Raw genomic sequence first — 23555 nt, 5'->3', positions numbered from 1 at the left:
TGAAGATGAACGCCATGCCGAGCCAGATAACGAACGAAAGATTGACTTTCCGTTTATGTCGGACGCGTCCAATTCGAGAACCGAGGAGCTGATGATACTGCGCATGCGTGATTCAGCATGAAGCAGACTGACACAGCGCGTCTGAACCGAACTGATTCTTTTGATGATTGATTCTGAACTGATTTAACTGACTGTGCAAATGTTATGAGTGCGGGTAAACCGAAGGCTTGAATCAAGGGCAATCATCGCCAGTGTCATTACGTCAAAAGCGAAAGAACCGGTGAACCGGTTTTTTCAACCAGTTTACTGTCCGAAAGAACCGGTTCGCGGAAAAGAACCAAACTTCCCATCACTACTGCAGTGACTTACATCAGCAGCATCACTGCGGAGTTGTAAATGACTCACAACAGACCCGGAAGAGAAGACAATGCTGAATAAAGTCATAGTTTTTGCTATTTTTGGACCAAAATGTATTTTCCATGCTTCAACAAATTCTAACTGACCCTCTGATGTCACATGGACTACTTTGATGATGTTTCTATTACCTTTCTGGACATGGACAGTATACCGTACATACATTTTCAATGGAGGGATAGAAAGCGCTCGGACTAAATCTAAAATATCTTAAACTGTGTTCTGAAGATAAATGGAGGTCTTACGGTTTTGGAACGACATGAGTCATTAATGACATAATTTGGATATATATATATACCGGAGCATGATTATCCCCCTCCCCCGCTGCCCTGAGCGTGGCACAGAGTGTTCACACTAGTCAAACGAACTGGTCTTTGGGGGGTCAAACGTACCCCCTTAATTGGATGTTAATTACAGTTGAATAAAAATGTAGTATAGTTTGAATTTAAATGAGATGCATTTAGTATAAAAGTAAAGTGTTGTGTGTGTGTGTGTGTGTGTGTGTATATCTAACGGTAATGTGTGTGTGTGTTTGTGTGTGTGTGTCTCTCTCTCTCCCTCTCTCTCTCTCTCTCTCTATATATATATATATATACAGTCGTGGCCAAAAGTTTTGAGAATTACATAAATATTGGAAATTGGAAACGTTGCTGCTTAAGTTTTTATAATAGCAATTTGCATATACTCCAGAATGTTATGAAGAGTGATTCTTCACTCTTGTCCTTCTTTGAAGAGTCCTTCTTTTTCCATGAAAATTAACTTAATCCCAAAAAAACCTTTCCACTGCATTTCATTGCTGTCATTAAAGGACCTGCTGAGATCATTTCAGTAATCGTCTTGTTAACTCAGGTGAGAATGTTGACGAGCACAAGGCTGGAGATCATTATGTCAGGCTGATTGGGTTAGAATGGCAGACTTGACATGTTAAAAGGAGGGTGATGCTTGAAATCATTGTTCTTCCATTGTTAACCATGGTGACCTGCAAAGAAACGCGTGCAGCCATCATTGCGTTGCATAAAAATGGCTTCACAGGCAAGGATATTGTGGCTACTAAGATTGCACCTAAATCAACAATTTATAGGATCATCAAGAACTTCAAGGAAAGAGGTTCAATTCTTGTAAAGAAGGCTTCAGGGCGTCCAAGAAAGTCCAGAAAGCGCCAGGATCGTCTCCTAAAGAGGATTCAGCTGCGGGATCGGAGTGCCACCAGTGCAGAGCTTGCTCAGGAATGGCAGCAGGCAGGTGTGAGCGCATCTGCACGCACAGTGAGGCGAAGACTTTTGGAAGATGGCCTGGTGTCAAGAAGGGCAGCAAAGAAGCCACTTCTCTCCAAAAAAAAACATCAGGGACAGATTGATCTTCTGCAGAAAGCATAGTGAATGGACTGCTGAGGACTGGGGCAAAGTCATATTCTCCGATGAAGCCCCTTTCCGATTGTTTGGGGCATCTGGAAAAAGGCTTGTCCGGAGAAGAAAAGGTGAGCGCTACCATCAGTCCTGTGTCATGCCAACAGTAAAGCATCCTGACACCATTCATGTGTGGGGTTGCTTCTCATCCAAGGGAGTGGGCTCACTCACAATTCTGCCCAAAAACACAGCCATGAATAAAGAATGGTACCAAAACACCCTCCAACAGCAACTTCTTCCAACAATCCAACAACAGTTTGGTGAAGAACAATGCATTTTCCAGCACGATGGAGAACCGTGCCATAAGGCAAAAGTGATAAATAAGTGGCTCGGGGACCAGAATGTTGAAATTTTGGGTCCATGGCCTGGAAACTCCCCAGATCTTAATCCCATTGAGAACTTGTGGTCAATCCTCAAGAGGCAGGTGGACAAACAAAAACCCACTAATTCTGACAAACTCCAAGAAGTGATTATGAAAGAATGGGTTGCTATCAGTCAGGATTTGGCCCAGAAGTTGATTGAGAGCATGCCCAGTCGAATTGCAGAGGTCCTGAAAAAGAAGGGCCAACACTGCAAATACTGACTCTTTGCATAAATGTCATGTAATTGTCTATAAAAGCCTTTGAAACATATGAAGTGCTTGTAATTATATTTCAGTACATCACAGAAACAACTGAAACAAAGATCTAAAAGCAGTTTAGCAGCAAACTTTTTGAAAACTAATATTTATGTAATTCTCAAAACTTTTGGCCACGACTGTGTGTGTGTGTATATATATATATATATATATACTGTATATATATATATATATATATATATACAGTATATATATACATATATATATATATATATATATATATATATATATATATATATATCTGGGAATCTTCTCAGGCAACAAAGAAACAGATGGACTTTCGACTTGTGTTCTGCTTGAATGCGAAAGATATTGATGTTCATTACGGTTGTGATTGTTCTGGAACCCTGTGTTCCAGCAGGCAGTAGACCATGTTGTCTTGAGAGTTGTGTGAGAAATTGAGAGCTTCCAACTGGACCATTTTAGCCTGTTGCAAAGCGTCATTTTGATTCAAGACTCAATCTGTGCATGGTTCTGTTTATAATGTGAGGGAATTCTTCCCTCTTCTTATGTTTGGAGAATGATACAGTTCAGGGGATAAAAAGCTGAAGCTTTGTCTTTAGAACACGTTGGAAGTGTAAACATCTTTGATCTTCGCATGCTTTGAAAGCCTGAGGAATTCATCTTCCGCTCTCTTGACGGCTCGGCGGGTTTCTGCGTCTGGGCTTTCACGGCACAGTTACCTTCCAGTGCTGCTCCCTCTGTGCCCTCTCTGGCTTTTTGTTTTAACACTTCTCTCTCGCTCCGATCCCTTCTGCCCAGAGCACAGCGCTGCTTTTGTCATTCTAATGAATGGCGCTGAAGCCAGAGATGTCAGCAGTCTGATTCACACATTATTCTCTGGCTCTTTGTCTCTGTGCTGGTGTGTTGGCTTTTGTGTGTGTACTCATAAAGAATTGGTGAAAGCATATTTTTTTTCACCTCACACCCTATGAAGGCCTGCCTTATTGCAGTTAAAGGTATAGTTCACCTAAAAATTGAAATCCCTTCATGTTGTTTTAAACCTGAATGAATGACTTCTGTGTAAGTTGTTCATAATCTATGTTTACACAGGAAAAAAAAATTGTAATTTGTTACGGCTTATCTGGTGTTATTTTTTCTCTTTTTTTTTCTTTTATTTAAAAAAAAAAAAAAAAATGCTTTAAACATTTTTGTATTTTATTTTACATATTCTTCTCTCATGTTCGAAATAAAGACTACAATCAATATACTGTAAGTGTATATGAACAGCTTCCACAAAAGTTTACACACATTAAACCAATAAATACAAATATTTACTTACCAAATTTGCAGACTGAGAAAATTTCCAAACTTTATGGAGAAGCTCATCAAGATGAGTCTGATGAGTTGAGAGAATGAAAACTAGTCTGAATGATTTGTTCACAAATTGGACTGATCTGGTACTTGAGTTTGATTGACTAAAATTAAATTGAGTTTAAAACCCTAAATTAAATCTGTTAATCATACAAAGCAATCACATCTCTTCACAACTTGGATTAAATGGCAGTGAGCCAGCATATTTGTGTTGAAATTTGACTACACATACATTTTCATCATGTCTTAATGTATTCTGGGAAAAGCATTGGGTGTACTGTATTCCCCCTTTTCTCCCCTTGCTCTTCCGACCCTTTATGAGCAGTGCTTCCGGGCCGTGTGTTTGCCTTTCCACTCCAGAGAACTGCCCACTGTGACCTAAAGCTCCAGCAGCTCTTCTCTGTGGGAATGTGTTTTCTCACAGAAAGAAAAGGCTTTTCCATGTGCTATTCCACATTTTCTTTACATAAAACCTTTTTCCTTATCAGTTTAGAAATATGTCTTAATGAAGAGTGGCGTGTCATACCTGACTCATGGGTAAAATTATGTTGGGAGTGGGTGTGGGGTGGGGTTAATAAAAGTAACCTCATTTATTTATATGCATAAAATAAACACAATATTACAACATACAATTGCACAAAAGACTATAAATGTACAAGTGAACTTAACTGTGCTAGTCGTGTGGATCCATTGTGGATGCGCTCTTCCCTTAACAACGCACTAAAACACTGGCGAACAAAGATTCTGTTACGTTATTTTACAATAGCTAATAATCTCGTTATAATATGACAGACTTGCCCTGCACATGTTGCAGTTCACTGTATTTTCCTTTTCGAAGTGTTTCCAATGATATTTCCAGCAATAAAACCCATCATGGTGAACAGTGCAGGACATAATGCGTTATTTATCGGCTCTAAGATATCGGCCGAATTCTCTTATCAGTCCGATAACGATAACAGAAAAAATTGACATATATCAGCCAATATCGATATGGTGGGCGATATATCGTGCATCCCTAAGTTAAAATGTTTGGTATTGAAGATTTGCGCATCGCGTGTTTGTGTGTGTGTGTGGGAGAGAGAGAGAGACAGAGAGCGAGGAAGAGAGACAGGGTCACACAGTGGAGTCAGCTGTCTTAACTGTCCGTGTCTTGTGTACTGCAAACACACATGAGCTTCATCACTGTGACTTTCAAGCGACTTTGTTCTTCTTTCGGGCTTGAACTGATGGTAAAATTAAGGACATTATTAACGGTCTTTACATTTGTTTTTAAAGATAAAGCTTGCGATTATGGAAAGGGGCTTTATATTTCCGACGAGTGCTTGCGGTGTTTGGCCAATCACAATGCACTGGGTCAGTTGGTCAATCAGAACAGACTGCACTTGTCGAAAAATGTATATACCATATTTTTTTCAAAATTATACCGGTTTTCCGGTTTATGACGTTTTTTTTTTTAAATGCATAATCAGGTGTACAATGCATTTTCTGCTGGTTGATATTCCAAGACGTGCTTGCGGATAAGGTGCTGAAGCAAATTGCTTGTGTTTTAGCCCACCAGGACTTGCATAAAATGGATATTATATATGCATAATCTGCCTGCGGTGCATATGCAGTCCGCAGCACGGACTCATTGTGCTTTCACACAGGACGTGTTTGCAGTCCACTACTGATCTGCGTCTGTTTAGTCCACAAACACAACATTTGTTCATTGTTTTGATTTCATATCATGTAAAAAATGTGTATATATATATATTATTTATTTAAAAAAAATTCAGCATAGTAAGTCTTTTATCACAGAACAATCTTTCATATAGACATTAGTTTAAACTCAATAAATATAAACAACACATTATTCATGCATTTTACTTCTAGGTTTGTATAATAAGCTGCTCAAGCAAGCGGCAAAACATTTAAACAATAATTAGCCTACTTGTTAAAATATTTAAAATTAAAACACCACAGACAGAAACAGTCTTGTGCATTTTGCATTTAAATCTTTATCACAAGCAATCCCACGGGTCTTAATGAAAAGTTAACATATTGTTTTCCTTGTTTATCTTAAAGTGCTCTTTTTCTTGTTTTAAACCTAGCCAAAAACCCATGTGACTGCTTTCCATGTCAATCCATGTTCATTTTTCCCACGAACAATGCACTTTCACTTTAATTCAGCACCTGCAGCACAGCAAAAATAGACTCAGTACGTTAACAATCGCTGCACTGCTGCAGAGCACCGCTCCTTGAACGCACTGACGGAACGCAACCTCGTGCAGCTGGAAACAGCTGTTATAACGTAACACCAGAGCACTACTGTAGGTGTTTCTCAATGTCAAGGAAGGATCCTAGGAAGCCAGTATTTCGAGGATGCTACGTCATCGACATCCGTCGAAGGACTGTTCCAATGTCGAGGATCCTCGGAATTTCAACCAAGGACTGAGTCCTTCGTTCGAAGAATATCCCATACATAGGAAAGGATGCATATGTGTATCCTTCGCGCTCTCAAATCACCCACAATCCTATGCACGCAGCTTTGCTATCTTGTTCAAAAATTCAAAAATGTCGAACGTTAGCAGAGTCGGAGCGTTAACGGTTTTTATTTACGTTACCAAACATTTGTTATAACTGTAGTAAATATAAGTAAAGTTTAACGTTTAAATGCCAGTACAAATTACTACCATATTGATATTGTAAATTATACAAATACAAATGGTTAACTGAACCGGACCTGTCATTTAACAATTGGTTGCGTCATCGGCATTTCTTTTATAAATAACTAGTTAAGTTCTCCAAAGTAATTTAATGATACCATTCACAGTGTTATTCAGACGGACCTTTTCACTGACGTAATGACGCAATTACGTGCACTTGCTAGCCTGTTCCATTTACGTGTTCTCCGAATGCTAAAGAGGAGTCTCGCCTAGCCTCTGAAGGAAGTGACTTGGAAGGACCAGTCCTGCCAAGGAAGTATCCTTGACATTGAGAAACGCCTAGAGTTTACCCTCACCACGTCTCGCAGTCGCTGCTTAGAAGTGCAACATTGTAAAGGGTCCGTTTTGAAATAGTGTCCCGCGGCCGCGACGCAGCATTACGTTCATTCCGAACGCTGAGTTATTAAATACACCGGTATGGCGGTATATTCAAAATGAACATCCTAACGAAAATATGTTAGGATAATAGTGATACCACTATTGATGGCAAAACTATAGTGGAAGATGAACTGTTAAGCTTCCTTTCTGTCAAACTGAAGACTGTGCCTCAGGATGACATTATCCTGATGGCTGTAAATCACTTTGGATCAGAGTGGATTGAAAACTCCAAGAAGGTCCTGTTTGAACTGTGTCCTGGCACTGGGCAGCATTGTGTAGCTCACAAAGGGCAACTGAAAGATGTCAACAATGTTAAGAGCTGTCTAAAACTACTGAATGAGGTTGGTGAGAATGTTCCTCGCTTTGTGTCCTATCACTTGGATGATTTACCATCAGTGACTTTTAATAGCCTCGATGTCTCTTGCCTGGTTAGTAAGATTGATCGCCTAAGTGTAGAGATGGCCTCCATGAAAAATACTGTCAGTAAGCAGTCGACTGAATGTGAGAACCTTCGTGGAATAACTACAGACATTAGCAAACGACTGAGTGTGATTGAGCAACTCAGTGCCAGCAAGGGGAATGCAGCCACAACCATGGCCAGTGAGGAGGCCCAGCTTCATGGACCAAGTCACAGGGAGTCTGCACCCTCGGCGTTGCCTGTCACTGAGGAGACAGCTGGCGGGGGGATTGAGGTGGCGATGTCCCCTGCATGGAGCCGTGTATTAAAGCATGGCAAGCGCAAGCAACATTCTGGAAAACGATCTACTGCTGCAGTACAGAACAAGACTAGTATGAATCCTCCCAGAGAGAAGAAGACTTATGGAATAGTTGGAACTGGTGCTGTGGAGAACATACATGCAGTGACAACTAAGCTGGTGAGTGTGTTTGTGACAAAGCTTGCTCCTGACCTAGACTCAGAGACTCTGGCTAGTTATTTAAAAGAACAACTTTCTTTTGTCAGAAGATTGGCACTGAGTATACTCGCTACAGCTCTTTCAAAGTTACAGCTGAATGCAAGGAAGTAGCAGAGATGTATGCACCACAGCTGTGGCCAGAAGGGACCTATGTAAGGCGCTTCTATGAGAATCACAAGCCTAGGGCTGCGGTAGGGGCAGGTATTAAAGCATCACTTGACACGGAGATGTGTGCGCCTGAGCCAAGGGCGTCCCATGCATGTTAAACAATGATAAACTGCTATGAGAGTTGTGTCTTATAACTCCCGTGGTCTGCAGCTTGGACAGGATGCTGGAGCAAGAGCCCATCGCACTGTCATTGACAAGCTCTTTGAGAATGCTGATGTGGTGTGTTTGCAAGAGACTTTTTTAGCTATTCAAGATCTGGATAAACTTAACACTGTGCATAATGATTTCCATGGGGCAGGGGAATCCACGACAGACCTAAACACCAGAATTCTGCGTGGCAGGATCCCAGGAGGTGTGGCCATATTCTGGCACAAGAAACTTGACCCATTAGTCACTGTGATCAGGTTAGATGTGGACTGGTGCATAGGAAAATGGTGATGCATAATAAGAATGTTTTTATCATCTTAAATGTATACACTCCATATGAATGTCACAAAAATTAAAATGAGTACTTGAATAAGCTTGCTTTTATTGAGTCTTACATAAAGGAAAGTGAATATACATCCATATTTGTCTTGGGGGATCTGGATGCTGATATATCAGATACTAATTCACTTTTTGGTAAACACTTGACACAATTCTGCAAAGATAACAAGGTTATTTTGTCCACTAAGGAATTACTGCCAACTGATAGCTATACACATGTGAGTGAAGCTTGGCATACTATATCCTGGTTGGACCATTGTATATCTACAGCTGATGCACATGATTGTATAAAGGAGGCTGAGATCCTATATGGTTTGGCCACAGCAGACCATATTCCTGTCTCTATGTTCATAAATATTAAGGGTCTACCTGAGCTTGTCTGTAGCGACAGCCATAAACCAGGTGAGATACTGGACTGGACAAGGCTTACAGAAGATGACCTGCAATATTACAAGTTATTGACTGATGTGCACTTGAGAAATATTGAGTTACCTGTTGATGCAATTATGTGTGTGGATAGCAGCTGTAAGAATGTAAGTCACAATAATGACCTATGTGCAATGTATGATAGAATTGTGAACTGTTTAGTTGATGGAAGTGAACCACTAAGAAGTAAAGTGGTGAAACAAAATACTGTAAGACCAGGGTGGAATGATTATGTCCATGATGTTCATATGGAGGCAAGAAATGCATTTAGAAGATGGGTCTTAGCAGGCAAACCTAGGCATGGCCCAGTCTGTGAGCACAAGGTACGGTCTAATGCTAGGTTTAAATATGCTGTGCGTTTTATAAAAAGAAATGAGCAGACTATGAGGGCGAACTCTATGGCGAGAAAGTTACAATCTAATAATGTTTATGAGTTCTGGAAGGAGGTGAAAGTGTTTAACAACAGCAAAATGCCACTGCCTTCTAGTATTGATGGTATTACTGAACCTGAAAATATTGCAGAGCTATGAAGGAGACACTATGAGAACATTTTTAATTGTGTTAAGAGTGATGTGTTTAACATAGGAGAGATACCTCATAGTGATGGTGTAGTCATTGGACCGGAGGAAGTATGTTATGCTATTGACAAACCTAAAATGAACAAAGCCTGTGGGCGGGATAGAATAACAGCAGAACATCTGAAATATGCTAGTCAAAGTATTTCAGTTTTACTTGCTCTTTGCTTTTTCTGGGTTAATGAAGCATGGCATACTTCCTGGATCCATGTTATCTGTCTTGCTAGTACCTGTAGTTAAAAATAAGACTGGTAAATTAACTAGTATAGATAACTATAGACCTATTGCACTCGCAAGTATACTATCCAAGGTACTAGAAGGGATCCTTATGTATAGGCTTGCAGAATACATAGCGTCAACGGATAATCAGTTTGTTTTTTTTTTTGTTTTTTTTACTTTCTTTTTATTGGGAAAAGCAAAAACAATACAATATTTCCATTCACAGATACAATTTATCCTTTTTTCCCCCTTTTTTCTCCCTTCTTTCCTTTTTCCTCCCTCTTGAAACATAAATGAATATGTACATGGACACATACACGCATATAAAACACATATATACACATATATATACATCCACATGCACACAAACACATACAAATGCATAAAAATATGCAAAATCAAAAACAAACCAAAAACACTTTGATCAAGATGTAGGAGAAAATAATTACAATGGATCACAGAGTACTATAATAAACAATGAACATCCCCCCCACTCACCCACCCACCCCACCCACTCCACGGCACACCACGACCACTACACATATTACTGGTTATTTATGCAATAGAAAATAGTACAAAAAAAAAAAAAAAAAAAGGCACACATTCAATTGGGTAGTACCACTAAATCAGTGAAATAGGAAATAAAAGGTTGCCATTTATGGAAAAATTTGACTGTACATCCTCTCAACGTGTATTTAATTTTCTCAAGTTTTAAAAAATACATGACGTCTCTGAGCCATCGAGAGACCGAAGGATATTTAGCTGACTTCCAGTGTAACAATAAAGAGCGCCTTGCTAGTAAAGATGTAAAAGCTATGATGTCCTTTTGTGTAGGGTTAAGTGCAAGTGAGGGGTCAGGAATTCCAAATATAGCAATCAGAGGACAAGGTTGGAGATTTACCCCAAGAACAGAGGACATAATATTAAAATAACCCAGCCAGAAATCTTTCAAATCAGGACAAAAAAAAAACATGTGGCTAAGATGACAAGGTGAGCCATGACATTTATCGCATTTGTCTTCCACGTCCGGGTATATTTCTGATAGTCTAAGCTTAGAGAAATGTACCCTATGTAAGACCTTAAATTGAATAAGTCCAAGACGAGCACAAGTCGTGGTAGAACGTATCCTCTCTATGGCCTGTTCCCATGACTCCTCCTGTATTTGTATTCCCAGTTCCCTTTCCCATGTACACTTAAGTTTGCCAATTGAATCATCGCTAAAAGCTAAAATAATGTCATACAGCTCAGAAATGATTCCTCTGTTATGAGGGACAAATGAAAGCATGGTTTCCCAGCAATGCACTGGAGGTAAAGAGGGGAAATTAGGGAAACACTTAGCGACAAAATTGCGAGTTTGAAAATAGCGAAACAGATGACTAACAGGGAGTTCATAGCGAGATGACAAATTGGTAAAACTGTCGAAGACACCGTCTACATATAAATCCCTAAATTGTGTTATACCCTTGTCATACCACAGTGAAAATGTCGAATCTGAAAGCGATGGAGGAAATAAGTGGTTGTCTTTGATGGGACCCAAGGAAGAAGCATTTACAAATTTAAAGTGTCGTCTAAATTGATACCAGATTTTAAGCGTATTTAGAACCACTTGATTATCGGTATATAGAGAAGGTGTTGTGGGTAAAGAGGTATACAGTAAAGCAGGTACAGAAGATCCCCTACAGGATGATAGTTCCAATTTACACCAAGAGGATCCAGGGGATTTTAACCAGTAGCAAAGTTTATGAATGTGAGCCGCCCAATAGTAATTAAAAAAATTAGGTAATGCTAGTCCTCCACTTAGCCTGCATCTCTGCAGTAGAGTTTTACGAATCCTAGGAGGTTTTCCACCCCAAATAAAAGAACAAATTAACTTATCCAGTGCGACAAAAAAATGTTTTGGCAGAAAAAGAGGAATTGACTGGAATAAGAATAGAAATTTTGGTAAAATATTCATTTTAACAGCATTGATCTTGCCGATTAAAGAAAGGGGGAGGTTACCCCATCTTTGAATATTGGTTGTAATATTAGAGATAAGGGGAGTGAAATTCGCAGAAGAAAGGCTAGACATAGAACGTGTCACGTTGACACCGAGGTATTTGAACCCTGATGGACTAAATCGAAAGGGCAAAAATCACACACTCACTTTTCTCCAAATTTAATTTATAACCTGAAAAAGAGCTGAAGTTCTCCAGAATACCTAAAACAGCAGGGATAGAGAGTGAAGGATCAGATATATATAGTAGCAAATCATCCGCATACAATGATAGTTTATATTCAGTTCTGTTACGGATGATTCCTTTGAATAAAGGGGAAGATCTTAATGTAATTGACAGAGGCTCGATAGCAATAGCAAAGAGCAAAGGTGATAAGGGACACCCTTGGCGAGTTCCACGTTCAAGGGTAAAATAATCAGAATAGACATCATTAGTATGAACACTGGCCTTAGGAGATGAATAGAGGAGGCGAATCCAAGAAATAAAATTTTCACCAAATCCAAATTTTTTTAAAACTGCAAACAAGTACTCCCACTCTACCCTATCAAATGCCTTCTCTGCGTCCAAAGAAATCACAAGCTCAGGAAGTTCAGCAGAGTGTTTAGAATAAATTATATTGAAAAGTGTACGGGTATTAAAAAACAATTGACGTCCCTTTATAAAACCATTTTGCTCTTCGGATATAATATGAGGAAGCACATTCTCTAAGCGGGATGCAATTACTTTAGCCAATACCTTGACGTCAGCATTAAGCAAAGACAATGGTCTGTAAGACCCACAGGAGGTTGAATCTTTGTCCTTTTTGAGAAGGAGAGCAATAGTGGCTTGTGTCATGGTAGGTGGTAAAGAACCACTTTCCAGGGATTCAGTGAATACAGATAAAAGTAATGGTGCCAATTTGCCAATAAATTTTTTAAAAAATTCAATCGGAAACCCATCGGGGCCTGGGGCTTTATTAGATTGCATGACATTAATTGCATTTAATACTTCTTCAAGAGAGAGTGGAGAGTCCATTTGCATGGCAGTAATAGAATCAATGACAGGGTTCGAAAGATTCTGAAGAAATGTATTAATTTTAGTGTTATCTGTAGGAAATTCAGATTTATATAATAAAGAGTAAAATGATTTAAAAGTAGCATTAATTTCTAAGGGGTCTGCAGTAATAATGTCATAAGTGTTTTTAATAGTAGGTATCAAACGGGAAGTGGCCTGTCGTCGTAACTGATGTGCCAGTAAACGACTTGCCTTATCACCATGTTCGTAGTATGAGCCACGGCTACGTAGTAGCAAGCGCTCTGCCTCTTTAGTTGAAATAAGATCAAATTCTGCTTGCAAATCGAGACGCTGCTTAAGAAGTTCTGGAGAAGGGTTCAATGCATATTTCTGATCCAGGTTACTGATCACAGATGTAAGTGCTTTAAGCTTACCATTAATCTTTCTATTAGAAAGAGCAGAGTAAGAAATAATTTGACCTCTCAGGTAACATTTAAGTGTTTCCCACAGCAATGAATACGAAGAGGAGTCATTGTGATTAAAAGACAAGAACTCATCAATAGAGTTTGAAATGAGTTCACAGAATTCTTTGTCTGCTAAAAGAAGAGAGTTAAATCTCCAAAGTGGTGGGCTAGGTTTATAATTAAAGAGTTGAATATCTAATAATAGAGGTGAATGGTCAGATATTACAATACCTAAATAGTCAGAAGAATTAACACATGAATTAAGTGTACTATCAATAAAAAAGTAATCAATTCTAGAGTATGAATGGTGCACCTGGGAAAAGAAAGAGAATTTTTTAATAGAGGGGTTACGGGATCTCCATGGATCAATAAGACTATTCTGTTCCATAAAATCAGAGAATGCTTTAGACATAGCAGATCGAGTCAGATTTCGAGGATTAGACCGGTCCAAGATTGGGTCAAAAACACAATTTAGATCCCCACCAAGGATCAGCAAGTGTGTGTTCAAGAAGGGGATGTTACTCAGAAATCTGTTAGCGAATTCAACATCATCGAAGTTAGGGGCGTATACGTTTACCAACAAAACCTTCTTTTGCATCAGGGTCCCAGCAACTATAAGATATCTGCCATTCCTATCAGCAATAACATCAGTGGATGAGAATTGAACTTTTTTGTTAATTAAAATGGCGACCCCCCTTGCTTTTGAATTAAAATTTGAGTGGAAGACTTGGCCTACCCAGGGGCAATGTAACCTGCACTGATCTTTAACACGAAGGTGAGTCTCCTGCAAAAATACTAAATCAGAGTTTAAACGTTTCAAGTGCGCAAAAACCTTAGATCTCTTAACAGGATTACCCATACCACGTATATTCCAACTGATGAATCTGAGAGGTGTGCCTGACCCAGCTATGCTGGGATATATATTGTCATTAACCATCTGAATAAAAAAAAATCAAAATGGTCATACAGAGCCGAGGTGAAACACCCTCCCCACCCCATCAATCCCTTAAACACAAATACACCCAACGTCCCCATATAACTACGGAACAAAGGAGACAGCAGTGTTTCCCACAATAACCACAAGTTGTCCACAATAGTGTTGAACAACCCGGAGACAATGCCGAACAAACAAAAGCGAGAGAGAGAGAAAAGAAAAAAAAAAGAAAAAACTCCCGCCGATCTCAACATTATTTAACAAATGCGCATGAATACAGTAGAGCACGTGAAAATACAAATGAACAAATAACAGTAGGCCCTCAGAGTCTTGCGCAAATAGATGCAGAAGGCATAAAATGAGAAAACACAAAATATGGTATAGTCTTGTTAACAAGATTGAGGAAAATAAAAAAAATAATAATAAAAAAAAATGTACCTGCTACAAACAAACCATAATTACACTAATTTAGAAAGTGTAGCAAGCCCGAAGACTATCTAAATCTGAACAAAATATATAGATTTAAGACTGGAGTAGAACAGATCTTAAAGGCTATTGGAGCTCACCCAGGAACCAAAGTTTTGACAAAGTCGCTGGCTTCCTCCGCAGAAACGAAATCCTTCTCAACACCGTTGTATGTGACGCGAAGTCGCGCTGGATGAAACAGACCATAACGCGCACCATCAATGCCACGAAGTTGGCGTCTAACCTCATTGAATGCAGCCCGAGCCCGAGCTATCTTGGCGGTGTGGTCAGGAAAGACTGAGACAGTCACGCCTCTGACTTTAATCTGTCGGAGCTCTCTAGCGCGGCGCAGAATGTCCACACAGTCACTGTGATAATGAAACCTGCACACAATGGCTCGCGGACGGTCACCAGGCTTGGGTTTGGGTTGAAGGGTGCGGTGGGACCGGTCCAAAAGTGGCTCCTTTTCCAGATTGAACGCTTCCTTCAGCAAGGCGGCCACAGCTGCAGTGGTACAGGTGTCAGGGCCCTCCGGTACACCCACTATCCTCACGTTGTTGCGCCGTGATCTAGACTCCAAGTCTTCACATTTATTTTCCAGCTTGGCTACGTTAGCTGTGAGGCGCTCGATAGTAGTTTTCATCTCGGCGATGTCATCGGAGCACTCAGTGAGTGCGTGCTCCATTTCTCCAACCGTATCTTTAAGCTTGGACATGGTAGCCTCGGTAGCAGCTTTATCATTCGCCAGCTGTGACTTTACCGCTTGCAGGTCAAGCCTAATAGTAGGCAGAGCATCCCCGAGTGTATCCTGGAGTTCCTTTTTGAAAATATCAGCAATCTCTTTCCTCACCGAGGCCAATAACTCGAGCTTGAATGCGTTGATGTCAAGGTTAGCATGCGCCGAGGCGCCCTCGACCTCTGAGGCGACAGATGACCCACTCGAGGGTGTGGTCGCAATTTGAGGACTAGGCCGCAGTTGTGTCTGAATAGTTTTGCGAGATTTAGAGTTCTTTCCAGCCATCTTACGCAGTCCAGAGTTAAACTTTCTAACAAAAAAAAAAAACCAGCGGAGCAAGACTATACTATATATGTGACGAAAAAGCGCAAAAGAATTACAATATTAATCAAAATCGGCAGGAGCTTCCAAACTCACGTCTTACTCCATTAGAGCTCAGCAGCGCCTCCATCAGTTTGGTTTTAAGAACAAGCATGGAACTGATCTGTGTATTTATGCACTTAAAGAAATTGTCCATAGGTACAGATCACGCAATAGCACAGTCTTCATGTGTTTCCTGGATGCGTCTAAGGCTTTTGATCGTATCAACCATGGGAAACTGTTTGGTAAACTACATGAGCGTGGTGTCCCCTCTTACCTAATCAGGATATTGCAGTTCTGGTACTCTCACCAAACTATGCAAGTCAGGTGGGGGATGAGTTTGTCAACACCCTTCTATGTCTCCAATGGAGTGCGGCAGGGTGGAATTCTGTCTCCACTGCTATTCAATCTGTACATGGATAATTTATCTAGGGAGCTAAAGGGTTGTAGAACTGGCTGCTTGGTGGGGGATAGTCTCATTAATCATATGCTTTATGCTGATGATTTGGTGGTACTGTCTCCCTCCAGTGCTGGCCTGCAGCAACTTCTTAGAATATGCTCTCAATATGGACTAATGTTTGATATAAAATTTAACTCAATGAAGAGTGTTGTGCTGATCGCTAGAACCAAGGAGGATAAGAAGTGTGTCTATCCTTCTTACTCATTGGCAGGTGAACCACTAGAGGTTGTAAAGAAAGTTAAATATCTGGGACATGTGATAAGAGATGACCTCTGTGATGATGATGATGATGATGATGTGCAGCGTCAGTGTGGAAAACTGTATGGGCAGGCAAACATGCTGGCACGCAAATTCCACATGTGCACTCCTGATGTTAAAATCTCACTCTTCAAAACTTATTGCACTCCACTATATACTGCCCACCTGTGGTGTAATTTTAGTGAGTCGAAAATGAAAAAACTTCAAGTGGCTTATAATGATGCACTGAGAATTGTGCATAAAATTCCTAGGTGGAGTAGTGCCAGTGAAATGTTTGTGTCTAACAATGTGCCCACTTTTAATGCTGTTTAAAGAAATTTTATGTATAGATTCATGTGCAGACTGACGGGGTCTAAGAATACGATCATTGTGTCCATAGTTGATGTTTCTAAGAGTGACACAAGGTACACATCTTGCTTTTGGAAACATTGGACCCGAAGCCTGTATATGTTTTAATGATGCCTCACCTGCATCATACTTAAATGTTTTGTATTGTCTTGTATTTATGTATATATCTGTACTGTGTTGTCTCTATGGACCTCTGTGTCTTGAATAAAAAAGTTGATTGATTGATTGATTGATTGATATACACCACATTTTTTTACACAGAATCTGTGCCAATATCACAGATCATAACTATGTCAGCATCTCTTGGCCCTTAAGTGTAGTTTGGGCTCCTCCTCAGTGCATCCCATAAATGTTGTCATATGTCTTGCACACATCCAGTCTGTTTTTCTTCATTAGTAACGTGCAGTTATTTAGGAGGTGTTGCCTTTTATCTTTAGCTCCTTGCACTCTTTCTTGTCATGTAGGCAACATGTTAAGAACAAATATGAGTATGCAATATAGTGCAGATATTTGAGAGGTGAGGACTGTTTGAATGTTTTTTTTCCCCTCTAAAACGTTGATGCACATCGTCTCAGTTTATATTACATGCAAATTTTTAAAAGACTAGTTCACTTTCAGAATTAAAATGTCCTAATTATTTACTCACCCCCATGTAGACTTGTGCTGGTATTCGGTAATGCGATATATTTCAGGGATTAATATGCACAATATTGTTATCGTGGGCACTTCTAAATACCATGAATACATATACATTAAAAATTATTCAGAATTTGGAATGCATTTTAAGAATAGTATTCCCATCAGCTGCTTAAAATGCACAACATCGCTGTATGCTGCTTGAAAGAGCGCATGCGCTCTGATGTAAACAAGCACCCATGAGCAGGGGCGTAGCACCAAATTTTGGGCCCTGGGTACAAACCATCTTGCTGGGCCCCCAATACCATAGTGATACCAATGGGTAAGGTATTGCATTTTTATCATAAAAACACTTAAAATGTAAACAAAATAGGCCACACTCTGATTAATATATTTTTGTTTTATTGTCGAAAGTACTACTTACTGAGATGACAAAAGGTCTAGCAGGTCCAAACCTGGACTAAATCAAATATACTGTAAAGCAGTTCTGAAAATGACCATACCAAATGAGAAAAACTTTGGTCTGAAACACAAACTAAATAATGTCAGTTTTTACTAAATGCCCATTGACGGGTCTTTGCATGCGCAAATTTGCTGATCAGGTCTTTAAAGTCCAGTTTTTTGCTAGCATTTGAACAATAGTTTTCCTGTGCTTATCAGTAAGAGTTGTTGACCATAATCCTGGGTCCTCTGACAATCCCTCTCCAGTATCCCTAAGTCTCTCATTCTCTTCTCTTTCCTCTTCAGCTCTGTCCTCCTGCTCCTGACTACCTTCATCACATTCTTCACTTTCCCTCTGATCACTTATATCAACCTCATCTTCTATTTCTGCCTCTGCTACAAGAGGAAATAAACAAAATGGGTACATTGTTATTGTACACATTTAAACTTTAAACTGTAAACTTTAAACTGTAATTAGTAATTACACTTTAAAGTTTAAATGTGTACAATAACAATGTACTAATTTTGCTTATTTCCTCTTAACACTTAATTACTAATTACTAAGTGTTAAAAAGCTCACCTTGTCTCACTGTCACACTCACATCCACCTCACTGTCACTGCTTTCACCTAGCCATGATGAGGGGCCTGCTGCTGCAGGGTCTGACTCTGAAACTGAAATATATGGCTTCAAATGGTTGCTAAAATATCCTTTATTGTCACAATACCTTTTTTTAAAAGTGTAGGCTAAGTACAAGATAATTGATGATTATTTGTCTGTTTAAAATAAATGCAGACTAGACTATAGAATCACAGGGTAAACTAACCGCCAAACTAGACATTCAGTCTTTGAATTATGTTTTAAAATAAGTCATTTTTCAATCATTAAGATGTGCATTATTATACTGAGAACAATCCTGTACTTAATGTAAGAGCGTGTGCGAGCTAATTTGCATAACAATGCGGTAAAATAGGCGCTAACGATCTGTGTTTTCGCGGGTGTTAGATTTTGACAATGGAGGGAAATATACAGTGTTTTCATGTAAACTTCTGACTCTGAGAGTGGGGAGAACTGCAGCAGAAGAGTTTATTGATTTAAAAACGATTGTATTGCTTCCGCCAAAGAAAATAGTCCGTTCCGCGTCCATAGCAACGCGCTGTTTTTCATGGCAACGGTCTGTTATACTTCGCAGCGGTCTGTTATCAAGAAATAACAGACCGCATTCTACATTGGAATTCAGCCAAGCCATGTAATAATCAGAAACATTGTTTGCTCGCTATGAAGGGTGTGATACTATAAAGTATTGGTATATTATTCATAAATGCAAACATAAATGTATGCTATTCTACCGGGAGTAGATATTTATGTTAAAACAATGTCAATGCTTGATGATGCATTTGGAGCTCACCTCTCTTTTCAAAAAAATTTGTGAGCAACTGCTTGCCCTCATTTGCCCTTCTCTCTTTATTCTGCTTCTCTTTTCGTTTTTGAGCCCCTGATTTTCCTTTCTTAAGGAGAGACATGACTCTTCACGGCTCACTCCAGCTCCTGTCTCATCAACTGATTCAATCACCGCGGGTCCGCAGCAGAAGCACCTGGCCTGCGGGTCGTACCATTTGCATTGATTCGAGAGGGGTGTGGGGCCCTGCACAGCATGAAAATGACTTTTTTATACCAAACCAGCGCCTAACTACAAGTTTAGTTTTGCACAGGAACTTTTTTAGTTGTACATAAATGCTATACAAATGTTAGTGCATGTATATGTATGTATAGAAAACTGACGTCTAAGGGCCCCCCCCCTGCCTCGGGCCCTGGGTACTCGGTACCCTTTACCCCCCCAGTCCGACGCCCCTGCCCATGAGAAGCACATGGAGGAACACGAGAGAGACGCGCTGAATGAAAGCACATTCACTCTCTGACAACAGATGGCGCTAAAATGCAGCCCTTACCCTGTAAACACAGTAAATAAAGCAGCTGTTACTTTCTAAACCATATTTAAATAATTTTAAATAACCATTCAGATTTGTGTTTTTTACCTATGGTGTTTATTACAGAGCCAACTACTGAAATACTTAATAGGCTATTTATCTTCAAACATTCATTTTTTTTTTTTATCTGGACTACAACATGCCCTAGATATTGTTTGAAAGTGTTTTGATCTTTTATTGTTCATTCACGCTTTACATTATGGCTTCATTAGTTAACAAACTGCCAATAAAAAAATTATTCTGAACATTGATTAGTTGCACCTGTGTTATATAATGAGCTAACATGAACTAAGACTTGTATTTTTTAACAAAGATTAATAACTTCTATAGTAAATGTAGCTATTGCTCATTGTTTAGCTGTGCATTTATTGAATGAGCACTATGCGATGTCCGAACTGATTACACTATATTTTATGTATTGCACTGTATTTTATGTAAAATGATTTTCTATTTTTAAACTGTTTTAAATTCATTTTAAGTCAATTTTTAAATCATTTTCATTTTCAAGTTCTTAAATTGCTTGTTTTATTTTTGTGATTATTTTTCTTCATGACTTTTTTTTACTTTCTTTTATGTAAAGCACTTTGAATTACCATTGTGTACGAAATGTGCTATATAAGTAAACTTGCCTTGAATGTTAATGCATTAACTAAGGTTAACTAATGAGGTCTTATTGTAAAGTGATACCTATTGGTTTTTATAGTTCTTTTGCACTTTAATGTGTAAAACATTTAACTTTTATATATTTTTCTGTATTGCTTTATTGTTTTAAATGTTTAGTTATTTTTGTTATAAGAAAAAAAGTTATTTAACCTGTTATACTGTATTATGACCACTTTTTTTAAAACAAAATTTCAATACCGTGATAATACCGTATACCATGATAAAAGCATTATCAATTAATCGCAACAGGAAAATTTGATACCGGCATATCCCTGCCCCCATGTCATCCAAGATGTTCGTGTCTTTCTTTAGTCGCAGATAAATTAAGGTTTTGAGGAGACCAAAGGGCTGGAGATCCAAATTGCAGTTTCAATGCAGCTTCGAAAAGCAATCTCAGCAAAAATATCACTCGCAAATTAATATTTTTGGTCACAAATGCTACCGTTGCAGGTGCAGTCTGGAGAAATGTAGTATGCTGATTTGCTGCTCAGGACATATTTCTGGTTATAATCGATGTTGAAAACAGTCGTGCTGCTTGGTACATTTTCAAATGTTGCTGTTCTTAAAGAAAGCCTATAATCATTGATTTCACCTTAGTCTACCTTCTCTCTCTCATCGTATTGCATGCCCACTCCACCCTCAAACCACAAATGGCGCGACATCAAAGAGGCTCACGTGTTTAGTCCGCCTTTGACGCAGGAACTTTGTGATGTGATGAGGTTTTCAACAGAGCTAGACGACTAGCACAAGTGTGGGCTTTGGTTATCAGTGACGGTAGCCTTTGAACTTTTCCGCTCTTTCTGTTATGCTGGATTCTGTGATTGTTGAGCGCCCATTTTACGTTCTGTCAGTGGTGGTCAGTCAGTTTCTGCTATACTAAACTGCCTTATTATATCACTGATCACATTACTGTGGTCATTCTTAAATTACAGTATGTCATTTCCTATATTTGATTCATAGTTAAAAGGCAGGACATCAGGATATTATTGAATCACCTAAAATGATTCATTTTGCCGATTGAGTTACTGCATTTGAAGAGCTTCCAATCCACGAGCTATGTTACACTGCTAAACGAGAGTGATTTATTATGGGCTCTGCGTTCGCTTATGGCTGTTAGCTACAGCATGTCACAGCATCAAAAGGTTCGAGTGTTATACCCACTGGCATGTTTTCTGAGTTTTTAATAACCTGTTATTATAGGGCTGGGTTGGCTCAGTTTGGCTCATGTTTGAAACTAACCAAAGGCCTTTTTTTTTTTTCAAGTGTTTGATAATGTTCACCATCTAAAACTGTTTTATTTGTTTGTTTCTTTTTCTTCACAGTGACATTAAGAACAACATAATCACACATATTGAACCGGGAGCTTTTTATGGACTTTTCGCCCTCAAAAGACTGTAAGTATAATCTGAAACCTTTCTAACAATCCTCAAAATGATCCCCGTTGACACGGATCAGTAAAATTACTAAAAATGCTGTATTATGCATGCCAGGCCTGTAGTTGGCGATGTCATGAAGAGTCTGCACTTTATAATTTAGTTGAACTTCATGTATTAAGATAACTAACACAAAAACTGAAATCTAAAGTATTAAAATTAAACGTGGGGCAGCGTTTACTACACAGAGCCGCTGTTTACTGGCAGGCTGCGCAAAACATGCGCAAAATATAATGGTGGTTTTGCGCAGCTTGTCAGTGAACAACGGCTCTATGTAGTAAATGCTGCTCAACGTTTAATAAGTAAATGCTGCCCAATGTAAAATCATGCACGTGTAGAAATTTACCACTAATTACAGAATCAGCTTTACTGACAAGATGCGAATTAATTATCGGCAGATATATATCGTCCATCCCTAAAAAAGATTTAAAGACAAAATAATAAAATGACCTAATATAATAGTAGTTAACTCTTTCCACACCATTGACGAGTTATCTCTTCATTTAGAAGACAAACGCTTCCCCGCCATTGACGAGTTTTCATGGCTTTTCGTGTTTTCACTGTTGTACACTTTGGGACGCTATTATACATCTTCTGAATGAGTACAAAACATCCCGAACAAAAACACACATGAACAGGAGGAAGAAACGAGTGATCTCTTATGTAAACAGATGCATATGATGATTTAATCCGATCATCAGCAATAAACAGCATATAAATGAAAACTGCATAATGTTACGGAGTAAAATGATGATCCAGGGAGTGGTATTTGTCTGTGCAAGCTTTGGAGGTGTTGATGGAAGCGATTTACTGGATTTATGCTTTGATAATTGTATTGAATATTATCCAGATGTAGTTTTTAATTAAAAATGAGATTTTCTCACCCTTTTGCTCAAAATTATACAATTTTATGAAACCTACCTATATTCAAGTGTTGATAAAAAAAAGAATGCTTTAAGCTGATTTATTTAGCTGAAATGTATTCATATATTTTTTTTTTATAAAGTAGAGGCTTTGATCTTTATTTTGGTGTTTTGCATATTCAAATATTCATACAGACAAATATACATTTTAGTGAAAATCATCAAAATTGCTGGTGGTAGCTGACAACTTTTTTCAAAAATGCTGGCGGGGAAAAAGTTAAGCAATAAATATTTATTTTGTTATAATAAAATTTACATTTTTTTTATTTTTAATGCTTAAATTCTGACATTAGTAATTTTGTTTCAGTTTTAAAGAATTCTCAAATTAAAAGGAAATTACCAATGTTAAAAAGACAAAAACATGTAATTTTATTTTGTATGTATATGTATGTCTATATAAAGGAACATAAAGGTCAAGATTAATTTTTAATTTAAAGGAACATAAAGGTCAGGATTAATTTTAAATTGTTTTATACACACACACACACACACACACACACACACACACACATATATATAATTTATTGAACTAAAATGACAGTGACAGTATAAAAAGTAGTTCTGAAATAGCACTGGTTGACACCTCTGTTGCGGAAATGCTCTGATTCAAGTGAAAACAGCTTCACTGTTGGGTGTGTGCAACCACAAAAATAAGACTTTATCTTTCTGCAGTTCTTCACTCCAGATGGATGATGTCCAGACAGCATTCTGCACAGCATGACTGATGCTATCGACTTTAACATGCCATTAGTTGTGTGTGTGTGAGATCTGTTGAGACTTGGAGAAAGAAAGGATAGTTTGTTCTGTGTTTTGTTTGT

General features: G+C 38.7%; 1 protein-coding gene across 1 annotated transcript in view; it reads left to right on the top strand.

The window, feature by feature from the left end:
• The window catches only part of LOC132110812 (adhesion G protein-coupled receptor A3-like), a 67503-nt gene that overhangs the window by 12290 nt on the left and 31658 nt on the right, over nucleotides 1-23555 (top strand). Inside the window, exon 3 of the mRNA XM_059517790.1 lies at nucleotides 21704-21775. Within this exon, the coding sequence (XP_059373773.1) occupies nucleotides 21704-21775 (72 nt within the window). The remainder of the gene's footprint in view (nucleotides 1-21703; nucleotides 21776-23555) is intronic.

This window comes from Carassius carassius, chromosome 2 (genome assembly GCF_963082965.1).
Source record: "Carassius carassius chromosome 2, fCarCar2.1, whole genome shotgun sequence".
In the NCBI taxonomy this organism is placed as follows: domain Eukaryota; kingdom Metazoa; phylum Chordata; class Actinopteri; order Cypriniformes; family Cyprinidae; genus Carassius; species Carassius carassius.
Note: the sequence above shows the minus strand (reverse complement) of the source record. Positions and strands in the feature narration are given on the sequence as shown.